The sequence below is a fragment of the Sciurus carolinensis genome, chromosome 4, assembly GCF_902686445.1.
Source record: "Sciurus carolinensis chromosome 4, mSciCar1.2, whole genome shotgun sequence".
Taxonomy (NCBI): Eukaryota; Metazoa; Chordata; class Mammalia; order Rodentia; family Sciuridae; genus Sciurus; species Sciurus carolinensis.
Window position 1 is genome coordinate 166,119,157 of NC_062216.1, and position 26,856 is coordinate 166,146,012.

General features: G+C 59.6%; 1 protein-coding gene across 2 annotated transcripts; it reads right to left on the minus strand.

Annotated features, from left to right (window-relative positions):
* Positions 1–4,146: 4,146 nt before the first annotated feature.
* Pvalb (parvalbumin) lies at positions 4,147–22,378 on the minus strand. Of its 2 annotated transcripts, none has more exons than XM_047547873.1 (5): positions 22,286–22,378; positions 20,039–20,106; positions 18,140–18,272; positions 16,847–16,956; positions 4,147–4,363 (listed from the first exon to the last, which is right to left on the minus strand). In XM_047547873.1, exons 2-5 carry the CDS (start codon positions 20,097–20,099, stop codon positions 4,335–4,337), a joined length of 333 nt encoding a protein of 110 aa, XP_047403829.1. In that variant the 5' UTR covers positions 20,100–20,106; positions 22,286–22,378; the 3' UTR covers positions 4,147–4,334. The 2 variants fall into 2 exon arrangements, with proteins under 2 accessions (XP_047403829.1, XP_047403830.1); XM_047547874.1 differs by lacking the exon at positions 22,286–22,378 and adding an exon at positions 20,299–20,319.
* Between the last annotated feature and the right edge of the window lie 4,478 nt (positions 22,379–26,856).

Consider the following 26,856-nt stretch of genomic DNA (forward strand, 5'->3'; position numbering starts at 1 on the left):
TGAGGTGACCCTCTTCGCATCTGCCCTTTAAGGGTTCCTGGCGTCGGCCTCTTTGAACACGCCCCCACTCACCATGGCCTGTGCGTCCCCGTCCCTGTGGCAACGCTCTGCCGTGCCCACTCACAGCTGTGCCCACATAGGATGGACTCATCTTCCCCGGTGTTTCTTGGTCGCCAGCAGAATGGGCGAGCCTTGGTCTGCTGCTGTCACTTGCATTTGCTGTGCCGTTTGGGCAAGTTACCTAACTTCTCTGGATCTGACTTTATTTGGCGCGTGAAAGACCGTGTGAGCTGAGACGAGCCTCCGTCTGTCCTGCTGCAGACCGTATGGCTCAGGTCCCGGGGGCTGGGCTGCCGTCTGGTGAGGGCCCACACTCTGCTTCCCGGAAGGCCCCTCGGCTGCGTCCTCACGGGGCAGGGAGGGCAAGCAACCTCCCTCACACCTCTGTGATAAGGGCACACGTTGGGCTCATGAGGGTGGCTCCTGGTGACCCGATGGCTTCCCAAGGCCCCGCCCCTTAATACCAGGGATCGCTGATTGGATTTCAGTGTGTGGTTATCGGAGGGACAACATGGCAGCAGGCAGGACAGTGGCTGGTGCTTAGTAGGACTTCACGAGGCAGCTTCGGAAGGCAGCTGTGCCAGCCCCAGAGCCCCGGGCCCAAGGCTGCAGGGCCCAGCCTCCGGTCCTTCCTGCTGACCGTCCTGGCCCCTCCTGCCCCACCTCCCGCATCCCTTCCTGGCTCTGGGCCGTCAGTGTCCAGGGCTCCTCTGTGGCTCTGCTGATGTGCCCCGTGGTCCTGTGGCTCCTGCTCTTACCTAAAGCCACAGGGGCGGGTTGCAGCTCTCCGCCCCGTCCCCTGGTCCCAGCCTTGCCACCTAGACAGAAGCGGGTGGGGTGGCGGGGAAGCTCCTCTGAGGGCAGCAATGGTGGAGAGGAGCCCCGTCCAGCTGACGAGAAGCCAGGAGGGGGCGCAGAGGGTGTGACGAGGGGCCTGGGCCTGCTGAGGGCAGCGCCGCCCACAGAGGAGCAGCTTCCTGCCCGAGCCCTCGTAGCCTGCTGAGTGAGCAGTTCCTGAGGGACATGCGGGCAGGGACACTAGGAGGCTGCGGCCGAGCACCCTGTCACTGCACTGGGTGACCTTGAGTGAGTCCCAGACACACAGGGCCTCCGGGGCAGGTCTGCTGGTGACAAGTGTCCCAGGCCCTTGTGCCAGGCCCTGGGAGCCAGGAGGTCTGGGGACATGTCCTGCCCGCAGCTCAGCCCTCTCTGGAGGGGCAGGTGGGAGCCACGTTGTCACCCTTCTTCACTTGCAGGAGGCGGCCGGGGTTCTGACCCTGACCGCGGGCCCTGTGGGGTGGCTTTCCTGAGATGAGTGGGACCAGCCTTTCGGGCACTCGGGGAGGACAGGGAGCACAGAAGGATGGATGGTGAGGGCCAGGGCGGAGGCTGGGGAGTGGAGGCCGCTGGCCCTGTGGCCAGGAAGGCTGCTTTTGGATTTGGGGTTTCGTCTGCGGCCTCAGCGGCTCCCAGCTGGGAACACTCGGTGGGGTCTAGGTTTTGTCAGAGTTCCTGGCTCCGAGAGCGGAGTGGAACGAGAAGGGACGGGTGACAGGAGACTGACTAGGAGCCCGCCACCATGGTCCAGGGACCAGAGGGAGGAGCCAGCCGCCTCCACACGGAGCTCCCAGGACATACACCTGTCGGGCCTGAGGCGCGGTCCTGCTTGAAGAGGCACGAGGCCCCACTGGAGGCCATTAGGAGCCGGAGACCAGGCCAGGAGGCTCTGCCCCCTCGCTCCCGCCCGACTGGCCTGGGCTCAGGTGGGGGCAGAGGGTGAGAGACGATCGGAACCAGGACTATGTGGTGCTGGGGCTGGGGACCGACGCTGGGGTCATGTGGCTCCCGCTTGTCCTGATGGCCACGTCCTGACCACCCTGCTGGGCTGTGGTCCCCTCTGGCCCCTCCCCTCCCTGTCCCCAGCTGGGCACAGCTATGGTAACCAGTCTGGGTCCTGGTCAGCTGCACACTGCATTCCAGCCCCGCCCTCGCTGGCCACGTGTCCCCAGAGCCTGGTTTTCTGGCCTGTGGAGGTGGCTCAGGTCACCTGCCATTGTGAAGGCGGGAAGTGGGGGCCGAGGCGCCCCGCCCCCGCAGCGCCCGTCATTCTGCACCCGCGAACACAGGTGCAGAGCCAAGAAGGGGGAGGGGGAGGGACGTCACCCCGGCTGGCGGCCCGGGCAGCTGTCCTGTGGTCCTGTTGGGCCAGCCTCTTGCGGGGCCAGGAACTGGCTTCTGGGTGGACATGCAGCCCCCACCCCTCCCCATGCGTCCCATGGGGCAGCCCCTCTTCTCCTTCCCAGCCCCATGGGAGTGTCCAAGGCTGGGCCACCGGGGCCCCAGGAGAAAACGTGAGCACGAGTCCCGACAGTGGTCTGGGGCACACGCCCGCCTCACACCTGCCTGCACGCCCATGCACACTCTTGCACGCTGGAGCACATGGGTGCACACCTCCGCTAGGCCTATCCCACTCCCCACCTGAGGCCCACCTGCAGCCTCCCGGCAGACCCGGGCCGGGCTGAGCGCTGGGGGTGAGCTTTGGGACTCGCTGGGATTCAAAATCAGCCCCCAGCCCTGGTCCCCTGTCCCCTCCTGGCCTGGTCTGCTTGCCCTGCCTGACCACCACCCTGGAAAGTGCCTGTCCATGCCTGTCCCCAGAAGCCAGAGAAGGGGCAGGTGGCAGCCCGTGGGTGGGAGAGGGACGCCGCGTCAGTCCCTCCTCCACTGTGGACTCTAAAGCAAACCTGGCCCAGGCCGTCGTGGGAGGAGGAGACTTCACGGGTTGAGGTCCTGGTTCCACCAAGGGCGTGCTGAGGGGTTTGGGCAACACTTGAGTTCCCCAGCCTTAGGGTCTCGTCTACACGGGGTGACGATGGCCGATCCTGCACAGGCGTTGTACAGATGGGGACCCAGGAGGGGCTGGGCAAGGGGAGTGTCCAGGGAGCACGGCTCCCGCTCTTAATGGGACTGAATTTGGGGCCTTGGGGAGGGTGACCGGGAGAGAGAGGACCTTTCTCAGTGGTCCTGCTGCTCACAGGCCTTGAGCAGATGGGTCACCTTGATGTCCCGAGGGGACCCTGCCTGACGAAATCCTGCCTGGAGACTGAGGGACTCGGCTCGGGTCCTGCTGAGTCTCGGGGTGGAGTCGTTCCCAGAGCGGAACTGCCAGGCACCTGAGCTGTCGCAACTTTGTTCTTCTCCTTCCTCTTTCTGCTTGAGTCCCTTTGAGTTGGGTGTTGGTTATTTGGAACAAAAAGAGTTTTTTAATGGGAACCTTTGTGATTTGATCTGGAATGTTCCCTAAGGCTCACGTGTCTAAGGCTCCGCCCCCAGTGCAGCAGTGCCCAGAGGGGCTCTTGGAAAATGATGGGGTCGGAAGGGCTCTGACCTTCTCCGTGGAGTCACCCATCGACATGTTCACAGCCGATGGTGTTAGGGGACGGTCGGGGAGCTGAAGGGTGGGCCTCGCGGGAGGAAGTGGGTCGCGGGAGGCCTGTCCTCGAAGCATGGATTTTACGTGCACACACACCCTCTCTCTGTGCACACACACCCTCTCTCTTTATACGCACACACACGCTCACCCTTCTGGCTGCCGTGAGCTGAGAAGCTTTCCTCTGCCAAGCTGTTCCGCCATGATGTTCCACCTTGACTGAGGCCTAAAGTAAGGGAGCCAACTGGCCACGGCCTGAAACCTCTGAAAGCATGAGCCAAATAAAACTTTCTTCCTCTAAGCTGATTTTCTCAGGTATTTTGTCACAGTGATAGCAAGTGAACACAGTCTCCATCCGTGCACCATCCATCCATCCATCCGTCCATCCATAGACCCACATTCAATCCCAGCACCCACGAATCCTAGCTGTGTGGCCCTAGCACATAGCTTCCCTGCTCCAAGACTGAGTTCCCACACCTGTGTCCTGGGAGCTCGTATCCTCTGTGCAGCAGCCCCAAGGGTTGCCCGGGATAAGCCACATGGAGTGCCATGCTCAGTACCAATGCAGAGGAGGTGCGCCCTTCTCTCACGTTCCCCACCCAAGGGTGCCTGGAGAGCCAGGCCCACCAGGCCCGGGTCCTCCCATGCAGATGGAATCCGATTGGTACAACCTTTATTGTTTCTCCAGCATTTTCCAGAAGAATGGTGTCATTTGAGAGCCACAGGGGATGGGGGAGTAAAAAATAACATATATAAACGGAACAGAAACTCAAGAGGGGGCAAGACGGGCCGAGATGGGGTGTTGGGAGCAGAGAGGTGGAGGACCCAGGGCAGTCAGCGCCTCTTAGCTTTCAGACACCAGAGTGGAGAATTCTGCAAAAGAAAAAGAAGCCAGTGAGTCGGAGGCAGAGGAGGCAAGAGGGACTGTTCATGAGGGACCATCCAAGGGGACTGCAGGGCACTGCTGGGTGCTTCCTCTGGGCTCCTGGTTCTGCCGCTGGAGAACTGGCGGCGACGGATGAGTGAGCTTGGGAATAAATGAATAAATACAGTGGGGTGGACACGAGGCACCTGCGCCTCGTGCATCATGCCGCACGCAAGCCCGGCACCGACAGGACCTGGGCGTCCACCGCGCCAGTGCCACGCTAAACACTCTCCGTGCACCAGCTCACTAGACTCCGACCATCACCCTCCCACTGAGTACTGTGCCTGTTCTACAGGTGAGAAACTGAGGCTAGAACCCAGCCATTTTTCTGGATTCTTCTCCCCAGGCGATGAGAGAGGACAAGGGGTTCGCCAACGTGTTCCACTGTGCGTCTCTGGGACGCCACGTCTCGGGCCTGCCAGGGAGGGCTGGGTCGGGGCTCAGTGCCAGGGTGGTGATGTGGGGAGGGCACAGTTTGGAGTCAAGGGTCAGGGCTTCCAGGCCTCACCTGGCCATTTGCTGGACAATGGGCTCCTGGGGTTCGGATCTCTCACACACGCACCGCACCGTGGAGAGAGGGAGGGGAGTAAGAATTCCTTGCAAGAAACAAATGAAAAGCTGGTGGGATGGCTTCAAAAAGGCCACAAAAAGGGCCCCCGTGAGAGAAGTGGCCCCTGCCAGACTTCGTGCATGTGAAACCTGCAGAGGCGGCTCCAGGGTTGGTCACAGAGCCATGTTGACACCAAGTGTCAACCTGGGGAGCTGAGGGGTGCGCGAGCCCCGTGCCGCTGCAGTTCTGTCAGCCTAGGGTGACTTCAAAGTGAAAACCAAGGCCAAACAAAGGAAAGCAAACTCACAGCTGCCGTACCAGGGCGAGACCTAGCACTGACCCTGGCCGGGGGACACATGCCCTCCTGTCCCTAGACTGTCCTGGGACAGGAAAGGCGGGTGACCTGGGCAGGGACTCAAGCTGGGCGAGAGCGAGGGTCATCCCCTCGCAAGAGTCCTGAAAGCTCAAGGCTCTCCGGTTGAGGGGTTCCCCAGGGAAACACGGACACCCATAGCCAAAGATCCCCCAGGCCAGGCGCTCTCCTCAGCCACATCCCCTCCGCGCCTTCAGGACCCGGGTGGAGGCGGCCGGTGGCTCTCTCAGAAGTCCATCTTGATAGCTGGCAGCGGGCACGTGCTGATGCTGGCCTGGGAGGTGATTGGCGTGCGTTTTCTCCGAGTCCTACGACAACCCGGGGAGATGCCCCTGGGCCTGCATTTTACAGCTGGGGAAACTGAGGCCCAAGAGCTAAGCAGCTCGGCCACGGTCGCAAAGGGGATGGGAGTCACGCTACATCCAGTCTCAGGCCTCCTTCGTTAACCTGGAGTTTCTGACCTACTTTGACCTGGTATACAGTGGCATGTGTCCCAGCTCAAATGTCACCACCCCACGGTTCTGTCACACTAGCCCTTTTTAATTTACTTCGCAGCACTTAGCACACTCCGAAATGATCTTATTTAGTACTTATTTTTGTTGGTCTCCCCCCTCTAGAAAGCAAACCACGGGAGGGCAGGGAAGCCTGCCTCCCTGGGTCACCCTTCTCCCTGCGGCTGGAATGTCCTGGCACAGCAGGTGTGACACTGAGTGCTGAATGGAAGGGTGGGTAGGTGGGTGGATGGGTGGGTGAATGGGTGGATCAGTGGATGGGTGGGTGAATGGGTGGATGGGTGGATGGATGGATAGGTGGATGGGTGGGTGGATGGGTGGATGGATGGGTGGGTGGATGGATGGATGGGTGGATGGGTGGGTGGATGGATGGGTGGATGGGTGGGTGGATGGGTGGATGGGTGGGTGGATGGATGGGTGGATGGGTGGGTGGATGGGTGGATGGGTGGATGGGTGGGTGGATGGGTGGATGGGTGGGTGGGTGGGTGGATGGGTGGATGGGTGGGTGGGTGGGTGGGTGGATGGATGGGTGGATGGGTGGATGGGTGGGTGGGTGGATGGGTAAATGGATGGGTGGATGGATGGGTGGATGAATGGATGGGTGGATGGGTGGATGAATGGATGGGTGGATGGGTGGATGGGTGGGTGGATGGGTGGATGGGTGGGTGGATGGGTGGATGGGTGGATGGGTGAGTGGATGGGTGGATGGGTGGGTGGATGGGTGGATGAATGGATGGGTGGATGGGTGGGTGGATGGGTGGATGGGTGGATGGGTGAGTGGATGGGTGGATGGGTGGGTGGATGGGTGGATGGGTGGATGAATGGATAGGTGGATGGGTGGGTGGATGGGTGGATGGATGGATAGGTGGATGGGTGGGTGGATGGGTGGATGGATGGGTGGGTGGATGGATGGATGGGTGGATGGGTGGGTGGATGGATGGGTGGATGGGTGGGTGGATGGGTGGATGGGTGGGTGGATGGATGGGTGGATGGGTGGGTGGATGGGTGGATGGGTGGATGGGTGGGTGGATGGGTGGATGGGTGGGTGGGTGGGTGGATGGGTGGATGGGTGGGTGGGTGGGTGGGTGGATGGATGGGTGGATGGGTGGATGGGTGGGTGGGTGGATGGGTAAATGGATGGGTGGATGGATGGGTGGATGAATGGATGGGTGGATGGGTGGATGAATGGATGGGTGGATGGGTGGATGGGTGGGTGGATGGGTGGATGGGTGGGTGGATGGGTGGATGGGTGGATGGGTGAGTGGATGGGTGGATGGGTGGGTGGATGGGTGGATGAATGGATGGGTGGATGGGTGGGTGGATGGGTGGATGGGTGGATGGGTGAGTGGATGGGTGGATGGGTGGGTGGATGGGTGGATGGGTGGATGAATGGATGGGTGGATGGGTGGGTGGATGGGTGGATGGGTGGATGGGTGAGTGGATGGGTGGATGGGTGGGTGGATGGGTGGATGGGTGGATGGGTGGGTGGGTGGATGGGTGGATGGATGGGTGGATGGATGGGTGGATGGGTGGATGGATGGGTGGATGGATGGGTGGATGGGTGGGTGGATGGGTGGGTGGGTGGGTGGATGGGTGGGTGGATGGGTGGATGGGTGGATGGGTGGGTGGATGGGTGGATGGGTGGGTGGGTGGATGGATGGGTGGATGGGTGGATGGGTGGGTGGGTGGATGGGTGGATGGATGGGTGGATGGATGGGTGGATGGATGGATGGGTGGATGGGTGGATGAATGGATGGGTGGATGGGTGGATGGATGGGTGGGTGGATGGGTGGTTGGATGGGTGGATGGGTGGGTGGATGGGTGGATGGGTGGATGGGTGAGTGGATGGGTGGATGGGTGGGTGGATGGGTGGATGGGTGGATGAATGGATGGGTGGATGGGTGGATGGATGGGTGGGTGGATGGGTGGATGGGTGGATGGGTGGATGGGTGAGTGGATGGGTGGATGGGTGGGTGGATGGGTGGATGGGTGGATGGGTGGGTGGATGGATGGGTGGATGGATGGGTGGATGCATGGGTGGATGGGTGGATGGATGGGTGGATGGATGGGTGGGTGGATGGGTGGATGGGTGGGTGGATGGGTGGATGGGTGGGTGGATGGGTGGATGGGTGGTTGGATGGATGGGTGGATGGGTGGGTGGATGGGTGGATGGGTGGGTGGGTGGGTGGATGGGTGGATGAATGGATGGGTGGATGGGTGGATGAATGGATGGGTGGATGGATGGATGGATGGGTGGATGGGTGGGTGGATGGGTGGGATGGCTTATGTGTCCCTAAGGTTCAACAACTACTGTCTTCCTGCATTGAATTCTCACAAGAGTCCCATGAGATGCTTCCCATTTTACAGACAGGGAAATAGGGGCTGGAGAGACGAGGTGTCTGGGTCAGGTGGAGAACAAGATGCAGAGTGGCAGCCTGTTCTCTGGCCTCAGGAACTGAGTGTGAGAGGCTGCTCCTGGCTGGGCTGGTGGCCCGGCTCCTGTGGAAGCCAGAGTTCTGTCCAGCTTCATCTGCCATTTCCTCTGGCAGAGTGGAGGGAGCCAGTCTTCCCTGTCCTGGACCACGGGCTGCTATGCCTCGAGGTGAAGGAGGTGTGAGCCTGTCACCAACACTGCCCCTGGAGACTGCCAAGAGGGGAGGTCGGGTCTTACCCTCCAAGCTGGACATTGGGGGCCCTCTGGGTCCACCAGAACCCTGCCATCACCTCCGCACGAGGTGGGGTCTGGTGTGTTGGTGTGGGGAAGACCTGGGGCATCAGTGAGGGTCTCCTGGGGTGAAGGCTGGGCATTGGGAGGCTGGCTGTGGGAAGCACTTTGGCCTCATGCAGCCTTCAGAAGCCTCTTCCATCAGCCCTCTGCCACCCTGAGGCATCCAGGAGGTCACGAGTGCCCCTCTGACTTTTTGCCGGAAGCACGGGATTCTAATTTTATCCCTGCAGGACCTTGAACAGGGCACTTGCAGACAAGCTGGGGGCAGGGGCCACCTCTTGCACCTTTGGTGTCTGCCTGAGGGTAGAGCGCTCAGGGACCTGCCAATCAACTCCAGCTAGCAAAACGCCTCCGTTGAGAAGCCCAGGTCTCGCCTTGGAGAACAAACGAGCAAACGCACAAAGACCCTGCGGAGTCCAGGCCAGCGGAGCTGGCGGCCGCACCCTGGACGGGTTCCGGTGTGGGTCCTGCCGTCCGCTAGGTCCCTGGACAAGGCGCCTCGTCCTTCTTGGTTGGGTTCTCTTATCTGTGAGGTGCTGGGTCCAGAGGTGACCTTCTAACTCTTACATGAGTTTGGGACAAAGGGGCCGGGGGTCAACTCCCAGCTCCAGTTTGTTGCTCTGTGACCTTTGACTAGACACTTCACTCACTGTGCCTCGGTTTCCCCACCTGTACAATGGCGCTCACGAGACTACCTGCTTCCTGGGGCCGCTGGGAGGAGCCGTGCTGAGGCTCCAGGTCACGGCCAGGCCACAGCACACACCGGGGAGCCGCGGTGATCCAGGCGCATCTGTACCTGAGCCACTCTGAGATAAGTGGTTGCAAAGAGGAGACCTCAAACCTTTGTCGGCCCCACCTGTGACCCCACCGTTGCTCCTGTGGCTATTGCTCTCCAGCAACCCCGTCAGTCCCCAGTTCCACGGCACCTGTCTGTGACCTTCCAGCAACTCTGAAGCTATCTTGCTCCATCACAATCTGGCTGGGTGGCCATGGGTCACCACTGACCCTCTCTGAGCCTCAGTGTTCTCATCTGTAAAGAGGGTATAGGCTACTTGCACAGCTATCAGGAAGAACAGATGAGAAAATATGGAAAGATGCCTGTCACACAGTAGGCGGCTTACACAGCTAGCCCCCCCCTGAATCTCCTCAGCACAGTCAATATGGGTTGGAGCTTCAAAATGACAACTACCACAAAAACCCTGAAACTACAAAGGACCAGGCAGAGCTAAACAGAGGACTGGGGAAACCTAAACAGCAGCCAGCTACCCTGCACAAGTTTCCGAGAGCATCTATTCTGACTGAGTTCAAATCCCGCCTCCGGCATGCCCCTCTGTGGACCATCAGCCTCTGGTCCTCAGTTTCCTCATCTGTACAATGGGGATCCTGAGACCAACTCCTCACGGGTGATGGTGAGGACCACAGGTAATGATGCAGAGGTGCCCGGCACAGTGCTGGGCACAGCGTGAAGGCCACTAAGTGGATTCTGATGTTGAGGTAGGAGGGACGTGCTCCCGGAGGGATCCAGACGCTCTTCCTTGGGCAGGACATGCGGGTACAGAACTACGTGTGCAGCCTGAGGCCGCCCCCAGGATCCTCTGGGGTTGGCTTGCTGACATCTCCCTCGTCCAATCAGAGAGAGACAGAGAAGCCAGGGATGGGGTGGGAGGGGGCAGCTGAAGGAGGATGGGCAGATTCTGTTCTTCGCTTTCCCTTAGGAAACCGAAATCAGCCTAATTAGGTCTGCCCCAGTCCCGAGTGCTGTGGGCCCTGGACAAATTTAGCAGCTATTGACAGGTGGGACCGGCATATGCTGATAGCCCCAAGTGAAACTGAGACTCATTGAGTCAGCGTCTGGAAGGCTCTTTCCCTGCCTCTGTCGTGAGGACCAGGATGAAGGGACCGGCCTCCTGGTTTATCACCTCGCCTCGAAATAGCTCCTGGGCTCGGTTTCTCATACATCGGTATTGCAGACAGAGATCACGTTCCCATCCTGCAGGACCCGGAGGCAGGTCATCTGGGGTCAAACCAGGCAGGGCAGGGAGGAGGCAGAACCGTCTGCCCTGTGTGTGAGTCCGGTTTGTCCTCCCGGGCTCTGTTATCCCCATTCTGCTTACGGGGAAACTGAGGCTGCGTCACTCAGCCAGGAGGCGTGTGCCTGACTGCGTCTCTCGGAGGTGGAGTCTGAGGGCCCCGCGTCCTGACTGCAGCCCTCAGACGCAGGAGCGGCGGGATGAACGGGGAGGGACCATCTTTCGCCCTGACTGCCGCTCCATTTTCCAGGAGGCCGGTTACGTAAGCGCCTCCTCCTCTCCCCGCTCCTCTTATCTAGTTCAGCAGAAGGGCCCGAGCCAGCGGAGTGCGCCCGGGAATAGAGGAGCAGATTGCTCAGCGGCGGAGCCGGAGCCGTTTATAACTCCAAAGACTCGGCTCAGCCCGGGCCAGCAGGGAGGCGGAGTCAGGGACCCAGGTCCCATTTGGCCAAGGATCTGCTGTGTGACTTTGGCACTCAACGTCCTCTGGGCCTCAGTTGCCACATCTCTCCATGGGGGTCACCATCCTCCGTCCCCTAGACCTCCTGGGACTGCTGCGATGGCACCATGAGATGCCGCCAAACGCTGGCCAGCGTATACATCCTGCCCTGCTTGGTGATCCAGTCCCGAAGGGCTGGCGGGCTGGAGCCACAGGGAGGCGGGGAGGGTGTCCTGGTCTCCGTGCTCCTCTAGCACACTAGACTCCTCTTAGACACTAGACTCCATCACGCTTCTGTTGAGGCTGGGATTCCGCAGCTTCTAAAAAGTTTTTGAGGAGACTTACAGAAAAAAATTCACATGATTCAGAGGAAAGGAATCATTTCCAGAACATTCCCTTAACTGCGCCGCGCCTGGGCAAGAGGTATTTTTATCCCCACTTTACAGAGGGGAGAACAGATGCCCCAAGAGGAAGCACGTGGCTGCTCCCGGGCTGGTCCCCGCGTTTGGCAGTTAACGCCCCCACCCGAGTCCCGCATGAAGCAGGCTGCTTAGGACAGGAGAATGGTTTTGCCCAAAGGAAGCAGAAAAGGCAAAACCTTCAGGCACAGGAGCGGCGGTCTGCCTCGGCCAGGCAATGATCGCGACTAGGTTTTGTAGCGACTGAAGTAAATGGTCCTGGATGGAAACAGGCTTAAGGCACAGGAGAGCGGATCCCGCCTGGAATCGGTCACGGGAAAACGCACCTCGGGCGGCGTGTGCATGTGAAAGTGAGTATGGGGCGTGTGGATCTTCAGCAGCCTCGGGGGCGAGAGCCACTTGGAACTGGAGTTTGGAATGGGTCTCGATGCTTCGTGGCCAGGGCTCTGCTCCCCTGGGCCTGTTTCCTTGTTTGTGCAGGTAATAAAGAGCTGGGGAACCATTGTGAGGTTCTAAGGAGGAAGAAGAGGTGGACCCGAGAGGAGTCCCACCAGGAAGGGGCTGGGTGCTGACCTCAATGTCTGGGGGTCTTCAGAGAGCCAGGCTGGGGACAAAGGCCCAGGGAGGGACACTGAGCCTCAGTCCCAACTCTACTACTTAGTAGCCTTGAGCATGTCATGTGGCCTCTCTGTGCCTCAGTTTCCTCACCTGTAAAATGGGAACAGTGGACAGTACTGGCGCCTCCTTCCCAAGACCGCCCACGGGCAGTGGCTCTCCTGGTGCGGCTACCTGGACTGCCTGTACCACCTGGCAACTTGTCGGAAACCATGCTCAGGCCCACCTAAGAGGCACAAAGTGCCAGGTGGGCGAGGCTACCTGTGCTCGGGGGGTCCTGGGGGGCCTGAGCCACTGCAGGTGGAGATCCACTGCGAGGGGCCCCTGAGGAGCCGCCTGCCTGCACTTTCACCTCCTTCCGGCTTCTCTCTCCTTTTCTGCCTTAAACCTTCCCCTTGCCTTGCGCGGCACCAGCCTTTCAGGTGGCTGCTGAGACTCAATCGATCACATCTAGAAAAGTCTTTGAGCTTCCTGGAAGTAGTTGCCCCAGAGACGAGAATGGAAAGGCTTATTATTAGAACTTTGTCCTCCCCTTCCCTGCGACCTGGGATCTTACACAACATGATAAGTAGTGCTCCCCTTAGAAGGACAGCCGGGGACAGAGGTGATTCCAAACCCCTCAGCACCTGGGGCATGCAAGCCCCCAGCCTGCAGACAGCCTCTGCCTCCACACAGCCTCTGCTTCCTCGTCACTGCAACCCCAGGGCTGGGCAGGGGCTCTTTCACTCATCCACATACCCTCCCATCCATCCATCCGTCCTTCCATCCATCCCTCCATCCACGCACCCTCCCATCCACCCATCCATCCATCCATCCATCCCTCCATCCATCCCTTCATCCACGCACCCTCCCATCCACCCATCCGTCCTTCCATCCATCCCTCCATCCATCCACCTTCCCATCCATCCATCCGTCCTTCCATCCACCCCTCCATCCACCCATCCTCCCATCCATCCATCCGTCCTTCCATCCATCCCTCCATCCACCCACCCTTCCATCCATCCATCCATCCTTCCATCCACCCCTCCATCCACGCACCCTCCCATCTATCCATCCGTCCTTCCATCCATCCCTCCATCTATCCACCTTCCCATCCATCCATCTGTCCTTCCATCCATCCATCCACCCATCCATCCATACCTCCATCCACCCACCCTCCCATCCATCCATCTGTCCTTCCATCCATCCATCCCTCCATCCACGCACCCTCCCATCCATCCATCCATCCATCCATCCATCCATCCATCCATCCCTCCCTCCACCCACCCACCCACCCACCTAACACACTCTTCCTGTCCTCCCATTACATGCTAGGCCCTATTCTATGTGCTGGGATCGGAACTGAAGAAATGATGTCCCCGCCCTGCGGAGCTGACGTCCTCATGAAGGACAGAAGCAGCAGTAAGCCGATAGGCGCCATCAAGCTGTGGGAGGTGCTCGCTGGACTTAGAGGGAATGAATGGAGTGGGTGGCGGGGGCCCGCGGGCGCCTGGACTTGGGTCTTCATCTTCCTCTCCCGGCCACGGGAGTCGGCAAAGCTGTGGCCCCTGAGCCTGGCGTCTATAAAACGGGAATCGTGACAGTGTCCACCTCAAGGATGGCTCGGAGGATGCAGTGACAGAAGCACTGTGCACGCGTGAAGCGCACAGTCAGATGCCCCTGCTGTCATTTAGGGTCACTCAGCTGAGCCTCACAGCGCTTCACGGCCATTTGTGCAGAGGATTCTCTGCTGGGAACTGGTGGACTCCCAGGGCTGGAAGGGACCCCAGAGGTTGGCCAGGGTCCTGTTGCTGGTTTTGAAGGCCAGGCCCCCTCGAGGTCAGGGACCTCTGTGACTTGCCCGGGTCCCAGGACAGAATAGAGCATTCTCAGGTTGGGGTGCGACTCCGACCGCCTGGGCTTTAGGGGGAGCAGCGGCCTGCCAGCCACGACAGCTCCCGGCTCTGCAGGGCTCTGCCTGTCCCCTGCACGCACGGCCCTCTTGTGTCTGGGGGACAGTCGGTGGCGTGTTTGCATGGCCCACTCTCAGGTGGTCTGTTTCCTCCTCTGCCCCTCTGCTGTCACCTTCCCCATCCCCGAGCTCCTGACTGGAGCTCTGCAGCCTCGGGTGGCCCACGCTGTCAGCAGACCGTGTCGAACGCTGGCTCCTGCCCTTGCTGGCCTTGGACTCCCTGATGGCCCTTTCAGCATCTGTCCTCCTAGGGAAAGGAGGTGGCACCTGCACAGAGACCAGCACTGGCCGGGCACACGCCGTGTGCACAGTTCTTACTCCCGGCAAACCGCCTCCTGACCCCGCCCTAAGCATGCGCTAACCACCCCTCGCCTGTGCCGGTGCCGCTCATGCCTGGACCCTCTGCTGCGGTGGCGTTCCGGCCGACAGCTTCCAAGCCCACACGAAGCGGCCCCGCCCAGCCTGCGCCTCTCTGCTCTGCCTCGCACAGCCTGAGCATCCCTAATCCAAAAACCTGAAATCCAAACTTTTTGAATATCCCAACATGAGACTGTGCCAATATTCTGAAGTCTGAAAAGCTCTAATTTGATATGCTTTTGATCCTACATCTTTTAGATAAGGGTTGCTCACCCTGTAGCACCACGTGTTTATAGAACCCTGAGCAGTGTGCAGACAGAGGGAAAATAGACTCCCAGCCAGGCACGGTGGTGCACACCTATCAGCAGAGCAACTGGGGAGGCTGAGCCTACAGGATTGCAAGTTCAAGGCCAGTCTCACCAATTTAGGGAGGTCCTAAGCAACTTTGCAAGACCCTGTCTCAAAATTTCAAAAAAAGACACCAAAAAAAAAAAAAAAAAAGAAAAAGAAAAGGACCAGGGATATAGCTCAGTGGTAGAGCACCCCTAGGTTCAATCCCAGTACCAAAAAAAAAAAAAAAAAGGTATCCCAGCTGCTGTTTATTGAGCACTCACTTAACACTACACTAGACACTCCCATGGCATCCTGGGCGGTTCATAGCTGAGGAATCTGGGGCTCAGGGTCATAGAGCCATTGCTCAGGGCACCCAGCCAGGGAAAGGTGCCGTAGAGTGGCCTAATTCATCTTCACCTCCCCTGAGGCTGGGCACCAAGTTGCTGCTCAGCAAATGTCTGTTGGAAAAGTTCAGTTGGCCCTTTAAGACCTGAGTGTGGCGGGCGGGAGAGGGAGGCAGGGAACCAGGCGAGGGGCTGCCCTGGTTTCTCTTCATCATTTAGGTTGCCTGGAAGCAGCCGGCCGTGAAGACCTGCCCAAGGCTTCTGAGCTGGGGCTTCCTGGCTGCAAATCAAAACGGAAGGGAAGGCAGGCGTGGAGGTCGGAGCTGGGCTCATGGCGGGAGCCAGGGCTGGGGTGGAGCCTGTGCAAGGAGCAGAGTCCCCAGCACCATCAGCTCAGGTCCCTGGAAAACCACCCCTCTCCTTCCCAGCTGCAAGGAGGGCAGCTGGAGGCAGATGGCCGGGGTCCTCCCTGCGTCTGACCTTGGCCAGGTGCTCCATTCCCGTTTCAGCAAAAACAAACCTTCATAAACTTAGACCCGTTTTAGAATTCTTGTACCTTTCTCAAAGTCATTTTGTGTCTGCAGTGACTTAATTTCCCAAGCAGGTCAGAGATAAGCTTGCACACCCCACGTGCCCAGCAAGGGCCCAGGTGTGCACAGGGGGCATGTTCAAGGTCACAGCTGGGGAGGGGCAGAGAGGAACAGAATGGGACCTGGACTTCACACTCAGGCAACACATGCTTACGCAGTACCTGCCCTGGGACAGGTATGGGACACAAGGACGAGTGCGATCTAGTCCCAGTGCCATTGAAATGAGTTCAACCGGCGGCATCTGCTCTGCACCCGACTCTGTTAACAGCTAAGCCTCAGGACCGCACTGTGAGACCCTCATTACCCTCGATTCAGTAATGAGGAAGGTGAAGCCGGGGTAGTGATGTGAATTCCCCAAGGTCGGGGGCTGGCAAGGCACCTACACACAGTTCTTAGACGGGCACAAAGACCAGCCCCGCGGCGGGCAGCAGGCGCATTCAGATCTGGTTCTGAACCCCTGCTCCACCTCAGGTCCTGGCTCTTTGATTTAGACCAACACCTACAACATCTGTTTGGCCATCTGCAAAACGTGATGCTAGAAGAGAGCACTGCTGGGACATGTCCCCAGGAATACCAGGTACCGCTGAGTGGATGGGGTGTGGGACAGTGACCCGCCAGTAAGTCACCTGGGCTGACAGCTAAGTTCGAGAACCAAACTTCCTAATTCGGGCTGGTTCCTGCCTGGCCGACTCTCCTGGCTCCCCTACAAGGCTGGGATGGTATATGTGAGTGAAGCCAAAATGTGCCTTGAGGCTGGAGGTTACAGGACACCAGGACAAGATGCTGCAGAGGATAAGAGACGAGGAATTTCCATCCCTGGGGTCCGAGTCTATGGGAGCTGGAGGGTCCTGAGGGGTCAGCTGTCCCCATCTCCTTGGATGACCCATAGGACCCTCAGGCTCAGAGAAGGGGAGAGACTGCCCAGGCCACACAACCAGCCCTATAGGCAAAGCCACAGGGGCCAGAATCTGGGCAAAGTAGTGGGGAAACCCCAATTTCTCCTGGATTCCCCAGTGCGTGAGAGATCACTGGGCTTGACTTTAGAAAACTACGGCAGTTTTTCTTTGCCTGTGTAACAGAGCCCCTGGACCTTGTGGGTTGTCCTTTCTTCCCCATCTCCTCTTCCCCTTTGGAACTTCCAGCATCCACACGCCCAGAATCCACCGTGTGCCCAGGCCGCGGCTACCCACCGTCAACCCCAATCTTGCCGTCCCCATCCTTGTCTCCAGCAGCCAGGAGCGTCTTGGTTTCCTTCGCAGACAGGTCCCTGGCATCTGGGGAGAAGCCTTTTAGGATGAATCTGGAGGAGGAAAGGGAGACAGATGAGGAGGATTCAGGCCAAGGTCACCCAGGAGGAACTTCATGTGGATGGCGGGTGGCATCCAGGCAGGGAAGGGGCGGCTGGGACAGGCCACCAGCAGAGGGCATGTTGCCGAGGGCCGGCTAGGTAGCCTGATCTGCAGCTGTGCCTTTGTGAGTGAGTGGCGGGGGCGGGGGGACAGGCTGGCCTCAGTGCACCCCGAGGTTGTGGGGGCACCTGCACTGCCTTACTTAGTAGTGGCTCCTGAATGCCTCCTCTGATGAGCTGGGCTGGAAGCCGGGTCACCTGGATCAATGGGAAGGAGGTCACGGACTCCAGGAGAGATGTGGTGGGATGGATAGACTCGGGGAAGCAGAGGGGGTGTGGGAAGCTTCCTGGAGAAGGCAATGCCCGGAGGGCAGGGGAGGCTGGCTCCTGCGTTGGGCACAGTGGGCAGACGGTCCCAGACAGAGGAGCGCCTTGGGGATGGTGTGGGGCAGACGGGGTGAGTGGAGGAAGTTCTCTTGAAGTAGAACCCTCTCTCTCCACCCTCTTCCTGCTTTTTGATGGGATCCATCCAAGGCAGTCTTGGACAGAGTGACATATGGCACAGCTGTGTCAGAAGACATGGGCCAGGTGGCTGAGGCGGGAAAATGGGAGACTCTTCCAGGACCCGGTTTGGCAAATTTTCTCAGTCATTGCCTTCTGTCTGCTTGGCTCCAGGGACCCCTGAGTCCCCACAGCTGGCTCTGCACCCAAGGCTGGCCCAGAAACTGCTCTAACAGGCTGGTCCAGAAGGGGAGGGGTCTGCACGGCCGGAAGGTGCCTTTGGCAGCTGGAAATCAATGCAGGGCTAATGGGAATGAAGCCCCCGGCTGTGCCCGCAGTGCCATCGAGGAGGAAAACCGCCTCTGCGTTGGTATTAAATTATTAAGTAGCATCACTCCATTAGCAGTATTAAGTGGCTATAATTTAACCTAGTTAGTTGCACTTGGAGTTGAGGGTTTGACTCTTCCGGAAGCAGCAGTGCCGGGAAGCATCCTCCCCGGCGCCTGCGCCTGAGCCCTTGCTCTCCGTGAGGGGTGTGGAGGAGAGGGAGGCCCAGGGGCTGGAAGGAGGCCCGCCAGGCCTCGCTTGGCCTCGCCTGGCCTCACCCACCCTCGCCCGGCCACAGGCTGTTTACCCCAGCTCATCCTCCTCGATGAAGCCGCTCTTGTCCTTGTCCAGGATGTGGAAGACCTTCTTCACGTCGTCCGCACTCTTCTTCTTCAGACCCACCATTTGGAAGAACTTTTTGTGGTCAAAGGAATCGACGGCTGGGGGAGGAGTGGGTTAGAGTGAGGGCAGAGGGGAGGCAGAGGAGGCTGGGTGGGTGTGTGGCGGCCAGGTGGCAGGGCTGGGGAGAGGGTGCCGGTCCAAGGTCACGCCTCGCCTCTCAGCCTGCGCCTTCTGCAGCTGGGGAAGCCCCCAGGGCCTCCTGAGACCCATCTCCCTGGAGCCTGGGGGTGGCGTCCAGGTGTGGGCGGCGGGGACCAACCTGGAGAGAACCTGGGGTGCGTGCTGGGGCGGGGGAGGGGCGGCCTTCTTTTCAGGCCACGCAGAAGATCCACGAGGAGGACGAGCCTCCAAGGTCACGAGGTGGGAGGAGGAGGGGGTACCCAGAAGACCTGGCGTGTCACAGAGTTTCATTCCAGGGGCAGTGTGTGTGTGGTGTCTGTGTGTGTGTGTGCATGCGTGGGGTGTGTGATGTGAGCGTGTTATATGAGTGTGAGTGTGTGTGGGGATGTGATGTGGTGTGTGTGTGTTGTGTGTGTGTGGGGTGTGATATGGTGTGTGTGTGTTGTGTGTGTGTGTTGTATGAGTGAGTGTGTGTGAGCATGTGATATGTGTGAGTGTGGTGTGCATGTGTGGGGTGTGTATGATGTGTGTGTGTTATATGGGTGTAAGTGTGTGTGAGGATGTGATGCGGTGTGTGCGTGAGTGTGTGTAGTATATATGTGTGCGTGTGATATGTGTGTGTGTGATATAGTGTGTAATGTGTGTGTGTGAGTGTGTGTGGGGTGTGGGTGTGATATGGTGTGTGTGTGTGATGTGCATTATATGAGTGAGTGTGTGGGACCAGTGCCCCGTTTGGCTTCTTCCTAGAGGTGACACGCTGGCTCAAGGCTACGCAGGTGGCTCTCACAGTGCCCCAGGAGGGAGGGTGACTCCCCAGGGCGAAGGCGCCAAGCAGGATAGACCTGGGAGTCCCCACCCCCCAATCCTCGGGACCCCTGGAAGGGGTGCGGAGCTGGGTTGCACCTCGTGGGGGGCTGCCACGCTCTGCCTCTGCTCGGAGCTGGCAGAGGGAAAGTCGCCTGTCCACCCTCACTCTAAGGTAGGGGACCCAGATCTGGAGGCCACCCCATTTCTCGTCCCTCTTCTGCCAGGCTAGGTGACCTTGGAAAAGTCTCTGGTCCTCCCAGCCAGGGTTCCCGACGTGGGTGACAGGGGAATGGGAAGGTCAGGCCTGAGAGGCCAGGCAGAGGGGCTGACCTTTCCGGAGCCGCCTCACCAGGCTGGAAGAGAGCGCCGAGGGGTGAGCGCCGGCGGGAAGGTCGCAGCGCCCCTGGCGACACCGACCCAGTTGAGGGACTTTGAACCCCTGGAGGGAGTACGGCCATTCGCTGTCCAACTGGCGCCTTTTTTCAAGAAAAGTCTTGCCCAGAATGGGGGTCCAGAAAAGGGCCCCATGGAGTGAGGTGGGCACGCCTGCGGTCCCCTCCGCGGGTCTTAAAGAGGAAAACCCGAATGCGCGCAAGAACTCCCAAGGTCCCTCCTTCGACCCCGTCCTTGCCCTTGGTCCCGGGTCCGCCCTTCTGCGCCCGTAAGTTTCCCGGGCAGCCCGCCTCCCCGCCACGCAGCCCAAGTCCCCGCCTGCCGCGGAGTTGGGGAAATGCGGAGGACCACCCGCCCCGACCCCGCCAGCGCCCTGCAGGACGTATGGTAGAGGCTGCAGAGGACTGGCCGGCGGCCGCCCGCGGGGCGCAGGGGTGAAGGTGGTGGATGAAAGGGGAGAGTGGGGAGGGGAGCGCGCTCTCACCAGCAAAGGCTCCGATCGCCTTCTTGATGTCCTCAGCGCTGAGCAAGTCTGTCATCGACATCCTGCAACTGTTTGAGCGGGCAGAGCAAGTGCGAAAAGATTAAAAAGTGCTTTTCTCATCATTTCTGCTCATATGACCAGCGCTGCAGTGCTGCGCGCCAGGCGCACGCCCGCCCGGCCTGGCGCCGCGCCAGGGGGCGCCGGGCTCTGCGCGCAGCCGGAGCCGCTCAGTCCCGCTGCGCCGCCGCCCCGCCACCCACCTGCTCCCGCAGCGCCCGCCCAGACCGCTGTGGATCCTGGGGGGCTGCGGCCAGGTCGCCCTGGGAAGCAGGACCTCAGGAATTTGGGGGGCACCCACGCCATCAGCCGGGTCTGGAGAGTGAGCCTGCCGTCAAGGGCATGCAGAAGGCACCGCTCTATCTGGGCATCTCGGAGCACATCCCACTTAGAGGAAGATAATTGGACATGCAGGGTCCATCCTGCACCCCGTGGACCCCTCCGCACATTCTCTCTCCACCCCTCTGCAAACCTCTTGTCTGTCCTAGATGCAAATTTATGCTGCAAAAACTGACCGCTGAGGCCGGGAAACCTGACCCACCCCACGGTAAGGGGTGGCAGGGACAGGGACAGAGGAGTTCTGCCGAAGCTCTCGGCGGGAGCTCCGTCCCTCAGCGGGAGCTGCATCCCACACCTGACCAGGAATGCACATTCGGAACCTGACTTACTTATTTTTTTCCGGCTACCTTGACTTTTCAAAGAGCATTTCCTGGATCTCCATGAACTGCTTCCCTGGTCTCCACAGCCCCAGGGCCTGGGGCCTAGACTCCCCCTGCCCCGCAAACCTCTTTGGGGAGGTCGGGGGCATGGAGCCCACCTGGCTTGTCCATGCAACCTCCCGGGAAGCTGGTGTTTGCCTGGGGGACAGGTGACACCTTCAGACCACACTTCCTAGCCACCCAGTGGGTTTCGAGGTCTTGAAGTCCTCCTCCTGGGAAATGGGACACTTCCTATATTTATGCAGCCAGAAAGCACCTGCATCTGCCTGAGGTCCTCCAGAGGTCCTGGCAGCAGCCACCTGCCTCTGGAGGACGTGGGTGCTGGGAAGGGAGCCGGGGGCCTGGATCTAGTTCTGGGGCTGCACTAAGTCCCCATGTGACCTTGGGTGGGGACCTTCATCTCTGGGCTTCTCTCTCCCTCTGTTAGGTTGGGGGTGCTGGTGGTCCCCACCCCCGCCCTGTTAGTGGGACCTTGAGTCTCCAACTTAGGGTACCAGCAGGTGGGCAAGGGCTGGGACTGCGGTGGCCCTTGGTGGTGGGGACCAGGGACAGCTGCCCAGCTGCCCAGTAGCTCAAGTTCCCTGACACTCACTGTCAACACTGTCCCTGGGCTGGGCCCTGGCTGGCCGCCCTTCCTGGAAGCCTTACGAGTGGCTGGCTCCAGCTGCCCCCTCCCGGTGAGTCAGCTCCTTCAGGCCGCAGGCAGCCAGCTGGCTTCCAAGGAACCTGAAGCTCCCGGCCGATGGCAGGAGGCCCTCCCAGCCCCTCGGCTGCCCTGGCCCTGCCTCCGGTGCGGCCGCCCCTGCCCCTCGTCCCGCGGGCTGCTTATTTTCATTCAGCTCCCAGCTCCGCTTATGGGCCTCGCTGGGGAATCTGTTTTCTGGGCCAAGGACACTTGACTGTGGAGAAGGGGAAACTGAGGCTGAAGGCGCCTGTGGCTGGTGCAAGGACGCGCAGCCGGCAGGGGCGGAGGAGGGCCACCCGGGCCCACCCCCTGGAGTTCGTGACCCCCTTAGTGATCCTGCCAGCGCCCAGGACTGCCGAGTCCCCATCCAAGCCACACCCAGGCTCCTGACGTCCCCAGACCTGTCCCTGGGGAAAGCCTGGCCCGCCCTCCCTCCTCCTGCCTCCCTCGCTCCCAGCCGCTCAGGCCTGGTGGAGCATCATCCTCGAAGCCCGCTCCTCCGGCCCCTCTGGGCTCTGGGGCCCCTCTGGTGGCATCACGAGAGTTCACAGGTGTCTGGCTCCGCCCTCGTGTTGGACAGATGGGGACCTGCGGCTGGCCAGGGGGAGGGACTTGCCCGGCTCACCTAGGACCCAGGCAGAGAGCCGGGGGTTCTGCCCTCGGTGCTGGAATCTGCAGCAGCCCAGCCCCGGCACCCACCCCCCAGGTCTCTGGGGCAGGGAGATGCTGCCGTGCCTGCCCACTGTCCCCCTCGCTGTCCCACTGTCCTCTGCCGCTGCCACTCACCTTGGGTGGGAGTGGACGTGGGGGCCTGCACTGGACAGTGGGCTGGTGGGCGATCCTGCGGAGGTGAGCCTGGTGGTGGGTGGCCACTTAAATAGGCTTCCGTCCTGGCTATTTTGGGAGGTGGTGCTCCCCGGCCCCGGCCCCCTCCCCTTCCGGTGTCAGGTACTCCCGCCCGGTGCTGGGTGTCTGTATCACATTCACCCTCGCTGGGCCCCCTGAGCCAGGCCTATTAATAACCCTTGGCCCCTGCCTCCCCGGCACCAGCATGGAGCCCGCGGGGCTGGCCTCTTCCACGAAGCCTTCCTTGACCACTCTGGGCGGCTGCAGCGTCTCCTTCCTCTAACGCTGGCCATGAAAGAGTAGAGAAGGCCACTGGATGGGAGTTATCCCACGGGCAGGGGACAGGCCAGCTTCTCCTCGCGACACTGGCTCTTGCAGAGATGGGGAGACACGGAGGTGTGGAAGGCGAGGGGCCCTCTGCTCACCGCCACAGGCCGGGCTGGGCGTGGACTCCACCCTGGCCTACACTGATCCATGGCCTGGTGGAAGGAGGAGCCCGGTCTGTCCTGTTCAGGTCCCATTTCTAAAATGCATTCCGTGGGAACAAGCCGTGCTCCGCATACTCGAGGTGGGATGTGGACCCCCGAAACTGTATGCAAGATGTCACACGCAAATGCACTTTTAGGGTGCCAAGGCCCGAGGCGTTCATATGTGCAAAGGAGTCTCTGGCCTTGTCCGCCCGGGGCCGGAAGGCGGCTGTCTTCAGGAGGTGTGTTCTGAGGAGCAGGAAGGAATGGACGTGAACTCGGGGAGATGACCCTCTCCTCGGCTCTGGAGAAGGACTCTCCAAAGCACCAATGTCGGTGCTAGAGCCAGCTGGTTCGTTTTTGTTCCCTTGTTTGTTTTGCTACCCAGGATGGAACCCAGGAGTCCTTAACCACTGAGCCACATCCCCATTCCGCCCGCCCCACTCCGCTTTTTAAATTCTGCTTTGAGACAGGGCCTCATTAAGTTGCTGAGTTTGAACTGGTGATCCTCCTGCCTCTGCCTCCTGAGTCGCTGGGGTTATAGGCCTGCGCCACCAAGCCTAGTTGGAGCCCAGTTTTGACAGCAGCCCAGGAGGTCCAGCCTCCAGGCAGAGGCTGTGTGGGAGGGAGGCTCTGTTGTCCCTTGTTGACCACTGGCTTCATGGCTGGGGAGAGCAGAGGGTGGACAGGAAGCAGGACTGGAGGCTGGGCAGGAGGACAGTGGCCACAGGAGCCTCTGCTCTGGAGCGAGGCCACGGTGGGCACAGGGCCTTAGGTCATCAGGGGCGGGGTGAGGAGTTGCAGGGGGGACCCTGCAGAGCCTGAGGACTGCCCCGGGAAAGACCCCCGCTTGGCCTGGGCAGTCGCACTTGTTTGCTGAACACCGTGCTGGGTGGGCGCGTACACAGCACCACATGCCAATATCCTTTCAAGAGATAAGGAATATCTTTCCCATTTTACTAAAGAAATAGTAAGACTCAGAGAGGTTAGGCGATTTGCCACAGGTCACAGAGCAGAGGTAGGATTTATACCCAGGTTTCTTTGATTTCAAAGTGGTTTCTCTTCCTACCATACTATCCTACTTCTTTGGTAAAAGCCATCAAGACTGGAGACAGCATCCTTCATAAGTAAATCCTTTGGAACCAGGTTGTCCTTTTCCTTGCACCTGTAGTGACATAAATGCAGACGACATGGTCGGATTTGAGGGGGCACGTTTATTGAGCACCTAATGTGTATCCAGTGCTTTACGTCCATGATCTCACTTCATCCTTACCTAGTTCTCGAAGGTTTGAAGAAACAGAATCTCAGAGAGGTTTGGTGACTTGTCCAAGATCACACAGCTAGAAAGTAGGTGGAGAAGTGAGATTTAAACTTCAATTCTGAAGCATCTTTTACCCACAATACTTGAAAGCCTGAGAGAATAGTAAAATACTGCCCAGTTCTCTTTTCTCTCTAATTCAAGCAACTTTCCTTTTATTAGTTTAGCTAATTGTGCAAGAGCCTTAATGCCAGAAAATGAGTTTATCCTGTCAAATCTTTTTTTTTTTTTTTTTTTTTTTTTTTTTAACCTCAAGGATGGGGCAGCCTGATTGACTGGATTTAAAAAAGAGATTTATTAACTCAGGGGACTGAAAAGCCCATGAAGGTTCAGGTACGGCATGATCCAGAACCCAAGCACATCATGAGGTCGCCTTTTCTCTTTATTCCAACAAGGTCTTGTCCTGCCCTGGCCACTTACATGGGTCCGTGTGGCTGGAAGAGGACTGGCAATGTTCAGGTCCAAGTCCTTGGGGAGGGGCTGTGAAATCCTGATCCGAAGCCCCGGGGTGTGTTTCGCTGACCGGTCCTCCGGCGGCCCTGACCAGCCACTGTGGAGGTGAGGGGAGCCCAGGCCTGGGTTAGGAGGTGCCCTCAAGCCTTGAGCGGTGGGAGGTCAGGCCGTGGGAGTTGCCAGGGAGGGGGACCGTCCCTGCACAGAGGTGGGGATCAGAAGCCATGCAGTAGTGCTTGGGCTGGGTCCTGGGAGCACCAGGGAGTGCCAGGCACCGGGGACAGTCCTTGGTCCTTGGTGAACTTGATGGTGCATCAGACTCCGGAGAATGAGTCTTTCTCTCTGGGACCCAAAGTTGCTGTCCTGGATTTGAGACTCTCAGCCACCTCCTGCCCCTTGTGAGAACTGTCAGGCAGCAACCATGCCCCACAGAATTTTCCTCTAGCTTCCGATTTCTTATTCTGAACAGGGTTGAGGTACTTAGGTAGATGGGTGGATGTTACAACGCCACACTGACCTGCCCCCTTTCTCCTTCTGATCCTAATATTGTGCATGGCCTTCAGCTGGACACTCCACATATGATCCAGTGACATACGTTACTGAAATACATTCCTTTAACCTTTTAAAAAAATGAACAAAACTGAAGTTCAGAGAAGTCAAGTCATTACCCAAGGTCACACAGCACACCAGAACCCTGTCTATCTGCCCCCCGACAACCAAAGTCCAAAGGCTACTCTGGCCTCCCAACGGGTGGCAGGCAGAGGCCAGCGTGTGTGGGTCAGCAATCTCTTTGCTGCCGTCTGCCAGGAGATGGGCATTCAGCTGTTAGCTTTGCTAGGGACATTTCGTTGGTTCACACTATTTCCACCTGCTGTGGCTGGAAACAGGATAGAGTTGCTCACGTCCAGGGCCTGGCGGGCCGGTGGACGCTGCAGGATCTAATGATATCTGGGAGGTCAGCCGTGTGGGGTGACGTGTACTAAAATCGAAGGACTCTCAGTCCCATTCCTGAACCCCGGGACCTGGGCTGTGGCTTTGCCCTACCCCCTGAGCACTGAGAGAGGGTCACGGTGGAGGGTCCCAAGGGTGGTGAGCGCAGGCAGAGGGCCCTGGTTCTGACCCTCACTCTGCCACTCCCGCTGTGTGACCCTGAGTCTGCCCTTTGCCTCTCTGGGCCTCGACTCTCCTCTGTAAGGGGGACTGAAGAGGCTGCTGTGGTGGGTCTGAAGGAGGCCCCTCCCAGGAGCAGCTGGCGGGCCCTGGATTCTGCCTGCCCCCAGGGGCTCAGCGTGGCCTGTGGATAGGAGCCTGGGGAGCCGGGGCACCCTGGCCACCTCTGGCTCTCCGGGAAGGTCTCTGAGACCTGGCCGCCCTCGGGGGAGAACGGAGAGCGGATGGGCAGGGGAGGTGGGGCCTCAGACCCCTGGGACCCGAAGGGCGGGCTCTGAAGGGGGCGGCAGGCGAGCAGCCCTGACCGCTGGCTGGCCCTGGCCCCGTCGGTGTCCTCCCTGTCTTAGTGGTGCCCAGGGCAGCCCGGAAGGCCAGGGTCCCTGCCTGGCAGCAGCCGTGACGGGACGGGCGCCTGTGCGCCTGGCCGTGGGCTTTGGGGGACCAGCAGGGACTGGCGGTGGCACCTGGGCCTCCCTGCGAGGGGACACAGCCGCTCAGGCAGGGCCCCGGGGTCTGTCCACAGCAGGGAGCAGGTGCCGCCATCCCTGGGCCAGCGCAGGGGCGAGGGGACCCTGGGCAGAAGGCCGACCCTCCTCCACGAGCAGCCCTGTTCCCGCAGCCCTCGTCCCGAAGCAAGACGGGGGCCATCACAGGAGTGTGGTGTTGTGTGTGTGCGTGTGGGGTGTCTACACATATGTCCCTGTGTGTCATGTCCATGTGGTGTGTGTGTGTGTGTGTCCATGTGGTGAGTGTGCATGTCGTGTGTGTGTCTATGTGTGTGTGTGTGTGCGTGTGTGTGTGGGGGGGTCTGTGTGTGTGTGTGTGTGGTGTCTACACATATGTCCCTGTGTGTCCATGTCCATGTGGTGAGTGTGTGTGTGTCCATGTGGTGAGTGTGCGTGTCGTGTGTGTGTCTATGTGTGTGTGTGCGTGTGTGTGTGTGTGTGTGGGTCTGTGTGTGTGTGCGTGTGTGTGTGGTGTCTAACATATGTCCCTGTGTGTCCATGTCCATGTGGTGAGTGTGTGTGTGTCCATGTGGTGAGTGTGCGTGTCATGTGTGTGTCTACGTCTGTGTTGCATGTGTCTACATGTATGTTGTTTGT

Coding starts and splice junctions, on each gene's coding strand:
- Pvalb (XM_047547873.1), bottom strand. CDS start 20,099: ATGTCGATGACAGACTTGCTCAGCGCTGAGGACATCAAGAAGGCGATC. Junction 18,273..20,038: donor GGCGATCGGAGCCTTTGCTG/GTGAGAGCGCGC, acceptor CTCCTCCCCCAG/CCGTCGATTCCTTTGACCAC. Junction 16,957..18,139: donor ATCGAGGAGGATGAGCTGGG/GTAAACAGCCTG, acceptor TTCCTCCTCCAG/ATTCATCCTAAAAGGCTTCT.